The sequence below is a fragment of the Epinephelus fuscoguttatus genome, linkage group LG15 (genome assembly GCF_011397635.1).
Source record: "Epinephelus fuscoguttatus linkage group LG15, E.fuscoguttatus.final_Chr_v1".
NCBI lineage: Eukaryota > Metazoa > Chordata > Actinopteri > Perciformes > Serranidae > Epinephelus > Epinephelus fuscoguttatus.
The window spans coordinates 3,205,071-3,221,863 of NC_064766.1; the positions used below are offsets into that span (position 1 = coordinate 3,205,071).

Below are 16,793 nucleotides of genomic sequence, written 5' to 3' on the forward strand. Positions count from 1 at the left end.
GAAAACCATTTCAGGTGACTACCTCTTGAAGCTCATGGAGAGAATGCCAAGAGTGTGCAAAGCAGTAATCAGAGCAAAGGGTGGCTATTTTGAAGAAACTAGAATATAAAACATGTTTTCAGTTATTTCACCTTTTTTTGTTAAGTACATAACTCCACATGTGTTCATTCATAGTTTTGATGCCTTCAGTGAGAATCTACAATATAAATAGTCATGAAAATAAAGAAAACACATTGAATGAGAAGGTGTGTCCAAACTTTTGGCCTGTACTGTATATATGTATACATACAAAAATTTTAAAAACTTTGAGAACCCCTGGTCTAAGATTTTGTATCAAAAAGCTCTGAAGTTGGGGCATCGGTAGCGTAGTGGATAGTGCCGGCGCCCCATGTACAGAGGCAATGCCTTGCTGCAGCAGTCGCAGGTTCGACTCCGGCTTGCAACCATTTGCTGCATGTCACCCTCGCTCTCTCTCACCCCATTTCACTCTGTCCTGTACACTGAAGGCAAAAGCCCAAAAAATAATCTAAAAAAAAAAAAAAAAAAAAAAAAAAGGCCCACAACAAATCATGACCTTTAAACCAAACAGTGTCAGGAGCAACAGCCAATCACATGTCATCAAAACAAATGACACAGCCACTACATATTCTACCACATTTCAGTTTAACATACATATATATATATATATATATATATATATATATATATATATATTTATTTTTTTTTTTTTTTTTTTTTTTTTTTTTTTACCATATTCCACAATGTTAAAATACAGAAGCATTAAGCAGATTACTAATAGATAAAAAAAAGCAAAAGTTAAGACATCAGCTCTAAATGAACATCATGAACAACTGAGGCTAAATATCCAATAAATAGCAGTACATTACAGAAAACATTTTACATTATAGTCTTCATTTTTTTTCCTTTTTTTAAGATTATCATAACTCCAATGCCTAAGAATTTATTTATTTTTTTATTTATTTATTTACTTATCTCTCTCTCCCCAACATACACGCCATACCCCACCCTGTGTAATTCACTAAATATGGACATCTGCCGCTAATTAAAATATTGAAACATGCCCCATGCTTACGACAACCTAATTTCTACTTGGACTCTTACTGTATGAATACACACCTTCATATCTGTTTTTTGTCGTTTGTATGTCTGCTCACTTTATGTCTACTTGTTATGTCCTATATTACTGTTTTTTGTTCTGTTGTTTTGTTCTTGTCACCCTGCTTCACCCATAAAAGGGGCGTGGGATAATAATAGCAATTAAAAAAATAAAATAAAAAAAATTATAGTCTATATTCGATCTGTGGGGTGACAGGGTTCTCAGACAGTGGATCCAGCAATGTTCTCTCCTGGAAACACATTCCCTCCTCTTGGGGGGAGGGTTACCTTTTCAGTCCCAACATATTTTAGAGAGGAAATAGGATGATTCAATTCAACCAAAAAAAAAAATTTTTTTACATCCAATATTACTTCTGTATTCAGTGGTATGAGTCCCTTAGGTGTGGCCTATGTAACAGATTAGTGTACCTGTGTCTCAGTGTGATTGTTGATCTTGAAGGCAAAACAGCTGAAATGTCATTATCAAAATAAAAGAAATGCATATTGAGACAGAGTATGTGACACTTGTTTTCTATGAACAAGTGTACTGCCAGTGATCAGCACCTAGTTATAATTCTTGGTGTGTGTTACTTTTATCTGTTAAATAGGAGATTACCATCCTGCTTCCTCTCATGCATGTGAAATGCAGGGCCCTTTTGCTTCTTTCTTGTCTCACCTTGTGGAAGCTGGACAATAATTGGACAATTTTTAGTACAGAGATTTGAAAATCTTTAGTAAGTACATCAAACTAAAACTGTAAATGTGGGCTGAACACAAATATGAATATGTCTCCCCTTCTGTTCCTCAGATATGACGTTGAGTAATGGCCAGAAAAGTGTTCATACAGAACATTTTGATGTTATGGTGAAATAGACCTTTAAAATGTCATCACTTTATCATTTTATCCTCTTAGACATATGTGTTTAGTTTTATCATAATTAGCATGAGAATCCTTGATTTATGGCCAAAAACATGTTTTGTGTGGTCACACTGACCTTGACCTTTGACCTTTGAACACAATATTCTAATGACTTTATTCCTTTGTCCAACCTGACGTTTGTGCCAAATTTGAAGAAATTCCCTCAAGACATTCATGTTCACGAGAAGGGGATGAACCTAAGTACGGCTATACATATGTACAGAGGGACAAACGAGCTGAAAACATAATGGCTCGAGGCATAATAAAAAGCTTTTGAGCAGTGGAGGCTGAGCAGCAGGCTGGTGATGAGTTGGTTGGTGTGGTCACTAAGACACAACCCAAAGCTCCTGCATGTCAGATGGATCAGCTCCTCATCTTCACTTCTTGTCTGTACCTGACACACACACAGTACACACAGTCGTCAGTGCATCTCCACACCAGGCAGCGCTAGTTTCACACAGACTGTGAAACGTGCTTTGCTCAAAGCCAAAATGGTGAAAACAGAAATTATATTATTGTGTTACACTTCACACATTTCACACACTAAATTGCAATAAGGCATCACAGGAGTTTCAGGTTGGATTCTTTTCTGAAATACATTTTGTGTTTATACATGCTGCTGAGAACAACAAAACAACCACAATTCTGAGTGGAGAAGCCTACAAAAGGCTTACATTATTCTTAATCTGTGGAGAAACATTACAATGTACTCTTTTTTTTATCTGGTAAGAAACAAGTGTCCACAAATATCTGATACACAAATATAATATGAGCTCATTTGAAAACAACCTTGGAACCTTGGAAGTTTACATTAAAAAATATTAACTCCACTTGCTTGTTCTGGAGCTTTCCACCATGTCACACTGTTTTCATCAGAAGAAGTTTATTCAGTTGTTGTGGACCTGGAGATATTCAACCTGTTCAGTGTTCTGATGTTACAGATCATTCTTGTCTTAAGGCCCGAACATACTCTGGTGGAACATATGCGAAGCGGACGTCCGCAAGCCCTGTGCGCGCAAAGCTCAGATTTCCGCGCACCAGTGACTGCTCGGCATGTATTTTTCACATTGTGGGGATTTTTCACAGACATTTTTACAGGAAACTACAATGCTGAAGTGCGCTTGACTATGAAAGCCTGAATGACTGCAGACATTCCTCGCGAAGTCCGCTTCGCTTATAGTACGCCCGAGTATGTTCGGGCCTTTAGATACAGCAGTTAACAAAACAATTCCATCTGCTGATGAACATTATGTGATTCTGTTGAAAGCGCTGCACAAGAACAAGCAAGCAAGTGGACCATGAGTTGAGACTTTTTTTTCTGTTGAGGTGCGTGGTGGATGCGATTGGGTTGATGTACCCTGAAGACTGCAGCCATAAACAATGGTACCATTGTAATCAATGGCAGATGAATGTTGTCTGCCTGTCAGCGCCAATGATACAAGTACTGCCATTAATGTCATTAGACCTAATGCTGTCAGCTACAGGATGCATCCTGTACTCTCTCTCTCTCTCTCTCTCTCACTCACGCACACACACACACACACACACACACACACATACACACACTAACTATTATCACTCACAGGATGCTAGTTTAGGAACTGTTCATTGGGGGGAAGGGTGTTTCAAAAAGAAGGAGGCAGTGTCCTCACTCTGTTGCTGAAATACTTTTTGGTCCTCACAATGTATCATGTACAAGTACACACACACTGTGATGAAAGTTAGAGCAGCACAAACAGAGCAAGCCGTTAACATCAATTTCTAACAAAGGTTTATTATAGTCATCATTACACATGCTCATCATCTGACATACTGTAGACAAACAGTTCACAGTTCAAACATTTAAAGTTAGTATAAAACTGAGACGAATCAGCTGTTAAAAAAGAAAAAAGTTCTTAGATCACATGCTTTCTGATAGAATTATGGAACAGTGAGATAATTTTAATCTGTAAATAATTCTGCCTTGCCTTTTCCACCATGTGTCACTGATAAATGTTTTTACAAATGTTTTGACTAAATATTACTGGTAAACACTGTGTTGATCCATCATTTTAATTTTGAGAAACCAAATGAATGCTGCATCATACCTAAGACTACATTAAATGAAGATATGCTATTTTACACCAATTTGATTTGATACTGGGCTAACATCTAGCAGCATTAGTCTATCAAAATTATTGAAAGTGCTTTCATTTCCCAGTTTTACCACAAGGTATTTTCTGAAATTTTAGAGACCACTGTAATACAGAACGCAGCACAGTTTGTTGAGCTCAAAATAGAAATGCCATACAGTTTTAACTGAACTATAGGTCTACTCTGAGTTATTATAGCTGCTCATCATTTTCTGCTGTTTCATCTAGGTCACCACCTCACCTTGTTTGAACCAGCAGAGGGAGCCACAGGAGAGCATGTGCATGTTTAGTAGCAGTAAGTTTAGTAAGTTGAAACCATTTTAGAACGTTGCAGAGGAAAGTTGCAGCAGTGTGAACTGGCCGGTCTGAGCTCGACTCATGTCGGCTGATGGTGTCACCAGCGCCGACATCATCCCGTTCATAAAACTGGATGATGTAATGTATGCCTGATGCAAGTGGTCAACATGAGTCTCCCTACAGATAGGCCTACCTATGCGAAGGCTTTAATATTGAGTTGAGCATTGGATTTCACCTGGATGTGTAGTACGTCATTGAGTCATGTCCTGCTTTCCTTAGATATCCCACAGTAACTGTTTCACTTGAGACATAGAACAACGGTGGGCTACTAGGGTTGGGCGATATGTTAAAAATTTCCAATTGGCCACCGTCAGCCCATCAACCGGTGGTTGCCGATATATTTGGCAGTTGCGTGTGTGGCAGAGAAAAAAAAAAGAGGGGGGATGTTGCATTCATGTTATGTTGGAAAGAATCGAAATAATGACTTTCAGAATGGGATAATTCACATTAACACCACCTCATGTCAGAAAAACAGCTCGGCAACACGGATCTCCCGACACCACATGAATGCAGCAAAAAAAATGCAGCGTGCTTTGCGAGCCCACTCATGTCCAACATGGCACGGAAATATCTGTGCATACCGGCAACAAGCACGCCATCAGAGAGGGTGTTTAGCACGGCTGGTAACATTGTTAACCATATGCGCATATGAATTCACGTTACGGCTGGGTTTCACCGGCTGCAAATGTAAGCATCACGTAAGTGTCTTGTTTACCGTTTGCTGAGCCATGACAGTTAAAGCATTTTCCACCTAAGTTATTACATATATTTGAGTAATCTCAAATATATATAATAACTAAATATAATATCGGGCGGCAGTAGCTCAGTCCATAGGGACTTGGGTTGGGAACCGGAGGGTCGCCTCTTCGAGTCCCCGTCCGGACCAAAATATGGAGCGTGGACTGGTGGCTGGAGAGGTGCCAGTTCACCTCCTGGTCACTGCCGAGGTGCCCTTGAGCAAGGCACCGAACCCCCCAACCGCCCGGGGTGCCTGACCAAAGGGCAGCCCCCTCACTCTGACATCTCTCCACTTAGTGCATGTATAGGTCCTGTTTGTGCATGTGTGTGTCTTCCGGACCTGTGTGTAATTGACAAGCAAGAGTGAAAACACTGAATTTCCCCTCAGGGGGATTAATAAAGTGAATAAACTTAAACTTAAACTTAATCTACAAGTTTACTGTACTGTTTGTCATCTACTCGCTTTCAAATGTCCGCCACGGACATTTACACAATGTCACGGATAAACATGGGTAAATGCATGAAAATGAAAATCATCATGGTTTATTCATTTAAAAACACATTGTGCTCGTTTAACACACTATTTCATGTAGTTTTTATCTGGTGGAGGGTCGCGTAGGGGAGCGTAGCGCGACAAAAATAGAAGAGCATCCTAAAATAGAGAGTTGTAGCGCGGCAGACGGGGGTTGTTGCGCCGCTCCTGTTGCCGGCGCAGCCGCTGTAATTGATTAACAGGGGGGCGAGCTGCTACGGGACTCAAGCTGCAGACGTGTCGTGCCGCTCCCGTTGCCGGTGGACCCCGGCTGTAACTTTCAGCTCCGCAATCACTGACGTGTTTTGTGAAAGACTCGTTGGAAATCAGTGTGAAGCTGCCAGTTCCAATACGCACACACTTTGAATTGTGCTCTACATAGTGATTATGGACTATATGTACAGAGTTTAATTCTGTGGAGACAGACCATTAATTTAGCAAAATAAAATGACAAAAATCGCCCAAAAAATCGCCAAAAATGAAACCAATCGTGATGGACTCAGCCGATGGGCGATTGGCGATATATTCGTCCAATCGCCCAAGCCTATGGGCTACTTACATACTTTTATAACTGGATATACATCCAGGTCACCTCTATTTTGCCTTGCCACATTACTGAATATGCCACGTAATTGCCACATTCATTTTCTTCCATTTATTGTGATAGACAGCTGTGATCAGGCTCTTTGCTAGATGTGTTTAACTAAAAAGGAGCAACCTCACTAACATTGTCGTCACTAATAACAATCTCCACTGGGACTAGAAACTTGTAAGAAGAAACACAAGCAGCCAATCACAGTTCTTGTGGTCCCAATGTGTGGTTACATGTTTAAAGAGGCGCACAGCATCCAATGCATAGCTTAAGCCATAGTTTCTTAACACGAGTCAAGCTTAAGATTTAAAAACCTGTTCCTAGTTCTCGTAGCTTAACCCCGTTTCAACCAAGCAATCCAGTACGGTTGAGTTCAGTATACTTTTTTCTGTTTCCACTGTGAAAAATTGTGGATGGTACCAATAGAACTGTTCCTTACCATCCCTATTTTTAGCCACCCCTCTGTTGGGGTACCTAGCACACAGATCTTGTACTAAAAGGTGGAGCTAGAAATGCTGCAGTCTGTTGATTGGTCAATAGAGGACGGTCACTCTGCTCAGGGCTGAGTTGTGGCTGGTTTTGAGACTTGCGTAATCACTGTTCATGGCAAGTCTGACATATATTAGTAAACAATGACTATAAAATAAAGGATGTTTTTCTAATCTCGCAGCAGCTGTAGACTGAGGACTGCCAGCAACTTTTAAAGTGGAATGTTTACCTATTATGTCATTCAATGCATGAGTTGATGACTGCCATCCATCACATTAAATTTCAATGACAACTTAGACCAATCCATTAGTCTTTATTGTCTCTCTTGGATGACATACACTTTTAGTAATGAGTAAATCTTCAAGTGTTGAAAAATATAAATTAATTTTGACCGGATTATGTGAAGTGCATGTATTCTAATCCTCATTGGAGGAAAAAAAAAAAGTGTTACAGAGCATGGTTCCTGTGGGCTTTGGCAACACTAAACCCCTATGTTTGCCTGAGAAGGATTAAATGCACAAACCCAGAGAGAGAGAGAGAGAGAGAGAGAAAGACTCTCACTGCAGCCTGTTCTATTTTGTTCTGAAAATGGTGGCATGCGACCCTGTCCTGTGGACAATAAATGAGGTGCAGACTTCCCTGTGTCACTGGTGATGAGGAAATACAGCGAGTGCTGGACGGAGCAGTGAGTGACAACAACCCTGCCCACATTTAAGAGTACTGTTTGCGGTGTAAAGGCTTAACAGACATAAGGTCTGGGTACCATGTCTGAAGGATTACTTTTGGTTCTAAAGACATTATACCGAAAGTGTTTGGTGAAAATGGGGCTTTATTGTACTGTACATTACTCTTGATGTTGCACCTAAATCTTGCACTGCTCTAGTTTAGGTTTTATTCACGTATCAACTTTAAATCATCCATTGTTCATCAATTTATTCCTCTCTTTCTACACACTTGCCCGGTCAGTTGAACATTAACTGTGTTTTTTGTATTGTTGTTTTTTATGTGTTTGTCATAAAGCACTTTAAAATGCTGGTCTTGAAAAGTGCTATGCAAATAAACCTTATTATTAATTCTGTTAACAATACATGTGCTACAGCAGCTCAGCTGGTTGCAGTTAGTCATGAGGTTAGCGGACTGATACAGCTGGTTACTGAGTTCGACACTCGGGCATGCATTAGTTAGTCCCGTTAGCAGACACTGCAGCAGGGTTTGTGTTTTTTCTGGATCTTTCTGATACCTGGTCCCACCCGTCTGTCCATACGTCTGTCTCCAACTCCCTCCACACGTCCCACGTTTCCATTGGCTGACCTTCCTGTCTGATAACTATTTCCTGCAAGCTGGATGTGGCGCTGCTTCCCCTTCATTCTGTTGTCGTCAATGTTGTCTTCATTGTCCTCGATGATGACAAGCTCCGCCTTCAGGGAGCCCTCAAACTCCTGACTGTGCCCACTGTCATCCTGCGCTGTCTGGAAGCCCATGAAGATGGCCGTGATTGGCTCAGTGGTCTCCATGGCATTGAGGATGGTGTAAGGGGTATCGTCTCCGTAGAAGGGGGAGGGTACTCTGTCAGAGTGGGTGGGGCCACTGTATAGAGCAGTGGGTGGTTTCCCATGGTTGCTGTGATAGGAGGGTGGGCTGTAGCAATAAAGTTCTTCTTCATCCACGCTGACATAATCACTGAGAGGAATATAATTGGCTGGAGTGTAGCAGAGCTGTGATTGGTAGGGAGACACTGCTTCCTGGTCATGTGATCTAGGAGGAGGGCAGTCATTGGCTCTGCCTCCATTTAGCAGACTGTTGCTTCTGATGATGCTGCTGGTGTGGTGGCTAGCAGGCTGGTCTTCCTGAACACTGTGACAGTTTCTCACCTGGTCCAAACTATGACCATCTTTCTGGTTGCCATAGTAATGTCCCAACCCCTTGTGGCTTCCAAGCTGATGACCTTCGCTCAGGTTGCTTTTGTTATTATTTCTCCCTTTCTGCCACCTGTAATGGCTTTCCTGGTGACCATAGCCATGGTTTGCCTCTGGTTTTCTCTGCCAGTTTTCCCTGTGAGTGCAATCTTTCTCTGCATTGTTGTTTCTGATGAGATGGTTACCATAATAACGTCGCTGCTTTCTGAGGTCAAACCCCCCCGCTCTGTCTCTCTCATCGCAGTGGTTGTAAAAACAATGCTCCTCTGTTTCAATGTGATTTTGATGGTAGTTTGCTTGGTTTACTTGGCGATGCAATGTGGCGCTTCTCAGCAGCTGTTCCACCTCGTTGGCTGAAAGCTCAGACACACAGCTCTGATCATGTGACCCCTATGAGCAGAAAGGAATATGGGTCATTATTAGGGGTGTAACAATATACAGTAGATATTCATACTGAACCATTAGGAGGCTTTCAGTTTGGTACGATTACAAACTGTACGATATGCTGAATTATCCTATTATATTTGGAAAATAAAACCTACAGCTTAAACTGTGTTTAATATAGTGTTCTCAGTGCCACTGTGCTCAACAAGGCAGCCCACAGGACAGAACAGGCAACATGCTGTCTGCCCTCAAACGCAAAATCAGAGCATTCTACTCCACTGAGATGCATTGGGAGGCAGCTATGTTAAGCTAGCTCGTTGCAAGAGGGCCAGTACCGCCATTACCAGATGAGAAACAGTAGATCCTCCAATAGGGTTGGTTACCGTTCATAACTGAACCGATACGGTACCGGTATCTGGAATTCTGTACTGGTACCAAATGGTACCTTATTTCGGTACTTTTTAACCCTATGGACCCTAGGCCTTTTTGGGGTATTTTTACTGCCTTTACTTTTAAGCTCATATCACAGTCATTATAAAGGCTACATACACATGCTATACCTTGTTTTGTTTTTTTCAGGACAATCTGGGCTAACCAGATTTGCCATCATTTCATGTTCTTCTGTGTGCCTGTATTTTATATAAATTTTTATATCAATGAAAAAAACAAATCTGTGTGCCTAAATTCTTACATTTTTACATGTATCTCAGCATAGCAAGTTGGAAAAAGACATATTCTACCATATATGAAGAGGGGAGACTCTCTGGAATCTGGCAATATAAGAACCATGATGCTGGGACATTCTGTCACTTCACAGTTGTCCAAAACATGTGGTTTGTGCCAGGCGGACATGTTTGCCAGTATTTTTTCATTATTGCAAGAAATTCCATTGACTCATTCACAAGTCAAAAATGTGTTTTATCTGAAAGAAACAATCAATATTTACATCTAAGATCATAGAAAAATAGTCAACCAAGTGCAATGATGTCCTCCAAGATAATATTTGTTTTTCAGTTTTAGTTATATATTGGGGAGACATTTTGGGCATTGGCGGGGGGGGGGGGGGGGGGCACGTGTCCCCCTCAATGTATATGGTGACTACGGCCCTGTCAGCATGCATTAGGCTGCAGTTGTCTGGGTGTGCAAAGGTGAAGTGGCTGGTCTTGTCATACAAAGTTTGATGGAGTGTCAACTGGACAATATGGAGATATTTGCATCTTGAAAGCTGGACTACAAATGTGGATAGACAGGGAGAAACACACGCAAGCCTAAGACGTGGTAAGATACGATATTCCTCACTATATGAAGTGACTGATAACAAGATCTGTATAATGGATTGGAAAGAAATTCGTCAAGTTTTTATTTTGTAGACAATTGATCTGTATTTAGAGCGTGATGGGATGACAGCACAATGATGTGTTTGGTCCTGCGCTTTCATGTGATATGCGTGGCATTTCTATGCGAGCCTGCGTTCGCGAGTAATCCATCAAAGAGTAATGTGTGTGCAAAGCTGTATGAAAGCTCTGTTATACATCATTTTATTGTAATTTTTCACTGTGAAAACATTGGATTACCGACAAGTGCAAGTGCTTGTCAGAAAGTTACAATTCTGCTGTTTCCGCTGATATGCGTGGCTTCTCGCTATGACGCACGGTCGCGGAGAAAATCCACAGAGAAGAACGGGTGTGAATTTGGACGCACTATGCGTCGTTCAGGTCCATAGTCTAAACTTCTCAGTTTCAACATTTTACTGAGAACATTTAGGAAGAGTGCTGCACGTTAACTTCTGTCTGCACATTGTTTTTGTTGCCATTGTTGCTGAGTCTGAGGTGCGAGTCATGCGCTCTCGCTCTGCCTCCACCTCAGGTACCGAAATTTGGCACCGTTTCATTTTAAGTGAATCGGTACCAAGTACAAAAAGTACCGAGTATCAGTACCCAACCCTATCATCCAATAACCTGCAGCTCTGGTGTTTGGAGCCACTTTGGTTTTGCTGTAAATTATGAGGGTGATAGTGAGAGACAGCGGTGTGTAACAACACACTGAACCAAAGACAGACAGCAACCTTACAGCTACAGACTCTCCTTAGCGGCTAACCCAGTAGCACAGTAACATACACTACCCCCAAGCCAGAGCACGAGCTGCTGCACAGAGACAGACTTTTTTGGCAGCACAAACAGTCACAGCACACAAATAATCCTCCGAACCAGAGAACGAGAGCTGCCGTGTGGTAACAGCAACTCGTAACGCTTTCACAAAGTACACATCCATGGCAGTGAGCAGTAACTGCTCACTGGTAGCCGATTCAGCCAGATAGACTAAAAGGTTCATTAGTGCCTGCTGTTTAGCTTGTGTTAATATGACTATGACATTTAGCAGAGATGTTTATTCATGTATTTATTAGACTGAAAGAGCTCAGAGAGCTCATGGGACACAGCAAACTGACAAATAGTGCGCAAAGAAACAACACTGATGCTATGTGCTCTTATGAGGTGCTGCCAGGGACATTATTCAGAATTACCTCTTACACACACACACATGAAATGCTCTTACATACACTACTGAAATGCTCTCACACAAACAACTGAAAAAATGTTTGTTCACATTCATTCATTCATCTTCTACACTGCAAAAACTCAAAATCTTACCAAGAATATTTGTCTTATTTCTAGTCAAAATGTCTCATTTCTAGTCAAAAAATCTCATTACACTTAAAATAAGACTCATCACCTAAAAAGTTACTTGTTTTTAGGCAATTTTCACTTGTTTCAAGTAAATTTTCACTTGAAATAAGTAGAAAAATCTGTCAGTGGAGCAAGTTTTTTTTGCCTGTAATAAGCAAAAAAAACTTGCTCCACTGACAGATTTTTCTACTGTGTGTAGAAAAATCTGTGGAGCAAGTTTTTTTTGCTTGTAATAAGCAAAAAAAACTTGCTCCACAGATTGCTCCGACAGATTTTTCTACTTATTTCAAGTGAAAATTTACTTGAAACAAGTGAAAATTGCCTAAAAACAAGTAACTTTTTAGGTGATGAGTCTTATTTTAAGTGTAATGAGATTTTTTTTGACTAGAAATGAGACATTTTGACTAGAAATAAGAAAAAATAAGAAATTGGTAAGATTTTGAGTTTTTGCAGTGTAACCGCTTCATCCTCTTGAGGGTCGCAGGGGGGGCTGGAGCCTATCCCAGCTGACATCGGACGAGAGGCAGGGTACACCCTGGACAGGTCGCCAGACTATCACAGGGCTGACACATAGAGACAAACAACCATTCACACCTATGGGCAATTTAGAGTTACCAATTAACCTAGTCCCCAATCTGCATGTCTCTGGACTGTGGGAGGAAGCCGGAGTGCCCGGAGAGAACCCACGCTGACACAGGGAGAACATGCAAACTCCGCACAGAAGGGCTCCCACACCCGGGATCGAACCGGCAACCCTCTTGCTGTGAGGCGAGAGTGCTAACCACCACACCACCGTGCCGTCCTGTTTGTTCACATACTGAAATGCTCTCACACATACTAGTGAAATGCTTTTACATACATGACTGAAATGCTGTCTCACACACACACACACACACACACACAACTGAAACCCTCTCACACAAACAACTGAAACGCTGTCACACACTACTGAAATGCTCTTACATACACTACTGAAACACTCACACACACACACACACACACAGCTGAAACCCTCTCACACAAACAACTGAAATGCTGTCACACACTACTGAAACGCTCTTACATACACTACTGAAATGCTCTCACACACACTACTGAAATGCTGTCACACACACTACTGAAACACTGTCACACACACACAACTGAAATGCTCACACATCATACTGAAATGCTCTCATATACTGAAATGCTCTCACACATCATACTGAAATGCTCTCACTCATGGTGAAATGTCTATGTCTATGCTCTGATGTCAGTAGTAACCAGGTTTTCTAAAGTGGCACACAGAGATGGTGATAAACTGTTCAGCTCCATGGTATAGTACTACACAGTTCCCAGTCTTTTGACATGTTTTCAACAAGCATTTTTTAACTTGTATAATGTGATCAGAAAGAAAATACAGATTTTGCTTTACCCAGACTTTAATGAGCCCATTTCAACCAGACTGTAATTCCTGTTTTGTACAAAAAACACAAAAGCCCAAATTATGTTCATTTTCAAGCATTTAAATCTTTAAAAATCAAGGAAATTTCTCTGGCATTTCTGGCAGCATTTCTGTGACACCACTGTATTGTATTAAACTAAACCGTGAATTTTGTGACACTGGTGATGACCTAGTCATTATTAGGAGAACACAGTAGCCCCTTTTACGCTGCCAGATTTTCCGCAAATGTTGGGCCGTTTTGCCGGCAAGCTGCAAGCGTTTAGACACACAGCCGGATTGGCGAGTTGATCCGAGATGCCCAATTTTCCGCCTCGTAGGGTAGTCATATTGGCGGAACTCTTTTAGTTTAAACAGACCGAGGCGGCCTTCTGCAACGGCAGGGGCTGTTGAAGACTTGTGGGAGGAGCTGTTGATGACGCCGCACGTGCGAGCCACTGGCGGTGGCAGGAATTAGCAATTCAATTCAATTCAATTTTATTTATAAAGCCCAATATCACAAATCACAATTTGCCTCACAGGGCTTTACAGCATACGACATCCCTCTGTTATTATGACCCTCACAGCGGATAAGGAAAAACTCCCCAAAAAAATCCCTTTAACGGGGAAAAGTAGAAACCTCAGGAAGAGCAACTGAGGAGGGATCCCTCTTCCAGGACGGACAGACGTGCAATAGATGTCGTACAGAACAGATCAGCATAACAAATTAACAGTAATCTACATGACACAATGAGACAGAGAGAGAGAGAGAGAGAGAGAGAGAGAGAGAGAGAGAGATGCAGGTAATGACAGTAGCTTACAACAACATTAATGAAAGTAATAATATTATAGTTATAGTTCTGGCTACTGCGGTACAATATGTTGAAAGTATGTATTAATACCTGGCAGTATACATGTGTGACAATAGTCATATGTGTATAATAACAGTAGAAGTATGACTAATGACTAATGATGGCAGCAGCAGCAGGAGGCATCTGGCAGGACCACGGCAGCAGCACAACCACACACGTCACGCTGTCCAGGCACCGCTGTGATATGAGTTAATCTGAGAGACAGTGGAGCACAAAGGCTCCGGAGAAGAAGCCGAGTTAGTGACATCCAGAATGGCCGGGTTAGCAAGATGCAGTAATAGGACACAAGAGAGAGAGAGAGAGAGAAGGGGCCAAGTGTATTATAGGGGGGTCCTCCGGCAGACTAGGCCTAAGTCAGCCTAACTAGGGGCTGGTACAGGGCAAGCCTGAGCCAGCCCTAACTATAAGCTTTATCAAAGAGGAAAGTCTTAAGTCTAGTCTTAAATGTGGAGACAGTGTCTGCCTCCCGGACCGTAACAGGAAGATGATTCCACAGGAGAGGAGCCTGAAGGAGCTGAAGGCTCTGGCTCCTGATCTACTTTTGGAGACTTTAGGGACCACGAGTAACCCTGCGTTCTCAGAGCGCAGAGTTCTGGTGGGATAATAAGGCACTATGAGCTCTCTAAGATATGACGGAGCTTGACCATTTAGAGCTTTATAAGTTAACAATAGGATTTTAAATTCAATTCTGGATTTTACAGGGAGCCAGTGCAGAGAAGCTAAAACAGGAGAAATATGATCTCGTTTCTTAGTTCCTGTTAGTACACGTGCTGCTGCATTCTGAATTAGCTGGAGAGTTTTTAAGGACTTACTAGAGCTACCTGATGATAGAGAGTTACAGTAATCCAGCCTTGAGGTAACAAAAGCGTGGACCAATTTTTCTGCATCTTTTCGGGTCAGGATAGGCCTAATTTTCGCAATATTACGCAGATGAAAAAATGCAGTCCGTGAGGTTTGTTTTAAATGAGAATTAAAAGACAAATCTTGATCAAATATTACTCCGAGGTTTCTTACGGTAGTGCTAGAGGCCAGAGCAATGCCATCTAGAGAAACTATGTCATCAGATAAAGAGTCTCTGAGTTGTTTGGGGCCAAGAACAATAACTTCAGTTTTGTCTGAATTTAACATCAGGAAATTGGTGCTCATCCAGGTTTTTATGTCTTTAAGGCAGTTATGGAGTTTAGTTAATTGATTAGTTTCTTCTGACTTCATCAATAAATACAACTGTGTATCATCCGCATAACAATGGAAATTTATAGAGTGATTTCTAATGATGTTACCTAAAGGAAGCATATATAGAGTAAATAGGATTGGTCCGAGCACAGAACTCATGGAACTCCAAAACAAACTTTGGTACGTAAGGACGATTCATTATGAACGTGAACAAACTGAAAACGATCAGATAAATAAGATTTAAACCAGCTCAGTGCAGAACCTTTTAGGCCAATTAAGTGTTCCAGTCTCTGCAGTAGAATTTGATGGTCAATTGTGTCAAACGCCGCACTAAGATCTAATAAAACAAGTACAGAGACAAGTCCTTTGTCTGAAGCAATCAGAAGGTCATTTGTAATTTTAACTAGTGCTGTCTCAGTGCTATGATGCACTCTAAATCCTGACTGAAATTCCTCAAATAGATTATTATCATGGAGAAAATCACACAGCTGGTCTGCGACTACTTTCTCAAGGATCTTTGACATAAAGGGAAGATTAGATATTGGTCTATAGTTGGCTAACACCTCTGGATCCAGGGTGGGCTTTTTTAGTAGAGGTTTAATTACAGCTACCTTAAAAGACTGTGGTACATAGCCTGTTAATAAGGATATATTGATCATATATAATATATGAGTGTTAACTAAAGAAAAGACCTCCTTAAGTAGCCTAGTTGGGATGGGGTCTAAGAGACACGTTGATGATTTAGATGAAGAAATCAATGCAGTCAATTCTTGAAGAGAAATTGGAGAGAAGCAATCTAAATATATATTAGGTCTTACAGCTGTGTTTGAGGTTAGATAGGTACTATCTGAGGACAGGAGGTCATGAATTTTGCCTCTAATAGTTAGAATTTTGTCATTAAAAAAGCTCATAAAATCATTACTGCTAAGGGCTAAAGGAATACAAGGCTCAATAGAGCTCTGACTCTCAGTCAGCCTGGCTACAGTGCTGAAAAGAAACCTGGGGTTGTTCTTATTGTCTTCTATTAATGCTGAGTAATAGTTTGCTCTGGCATTGCGGAGGCCCCTCTTATAAGTTTTGAGACTGTCTGTCCAGATTAAACGAGATTCTTCCAGTTTGGTTAATCGCCAATTCCTTTCAAATTTTCGCGATATTTGTTTTAACTTACGGGTTTGAGAGTTATACCAAGGAGCGAACTTTCTTTGCTTTTTTAACTTCTTTTTAAGAGGAGCTACAGAGTCAACTGTTGTTAGCGAGCCTACAGCACTATCGACAAAATGATCAAAGTCGGTACAGGAAACCTCTGTTACTGAAGGACTTGGTATTGAATTTAATGGAGTAATCTTTTCCTTAAATTTTGCAACAGCACTATCTGATAAACATCTAGTATAGTAACTGTTGCTGAGTGGCGTGTAATCGAGTAAAAATAAATCAAAAGTAATCAGATAATGATCCGATAGCGAGGGATT

At 41.1% G+C, this 16,793-nt stretch overlaps 2 protein-coding genes across 4 annotated transcripts in view; both read right to left on the minus strand.

The window, feature by feature from the left end:
• Window positions 1-15,463, minus strand: part of LOC125902819 (uncharacterized) — a 282,334-nt gene extending 266,871 nt beyond the window's left edge. For both annotated transcript variants that reach the window (XM_049599445.1, XM_049599446.1), the window contains exon 1: window positions 14,182-15,463. In XM_049599445.1, the coding sequence (XP_049455402.1) occupies window positions 14,515-15,444 (930 nt within the window). In that variant the 5' untranslated portion in view covers window positions 15,445-15,463 and the 3' untranslated portion in view covers window positions 14,182-14,514. The remainder of the gene's footprint in view (window positions 1-14,181) is intronic.
• palmda (palmdelphin a) overlaps window positions 1,264-16,793 on the minus strand; it is a 37,347-nt gene continuing 21,817 nt past the window's right edge. The window contains exons 9-10 of one of the 2 annotated variants that reach the window (XM_049599424.1): window positions 8,116-9,181; window positions 1,264-2,429 (exon numbers count right to left, since the gene is read on the minus strand). In XM_049599424.1, the coding sequence (XP_049455381.1) occupies window positions 2,413-2,429; window positions 8,116-9,181 (1,083 nt within the window). In that variant the 3' untranslated portion in view covers window positions 1,264-2,412. Of the gene's footprint in view, window positions 2,430-3,919; window positions 9,182-16,793 lie in introns of those variants that run through there. The other variant, XM_049599423.1, reaches the window with a different exon arrangement.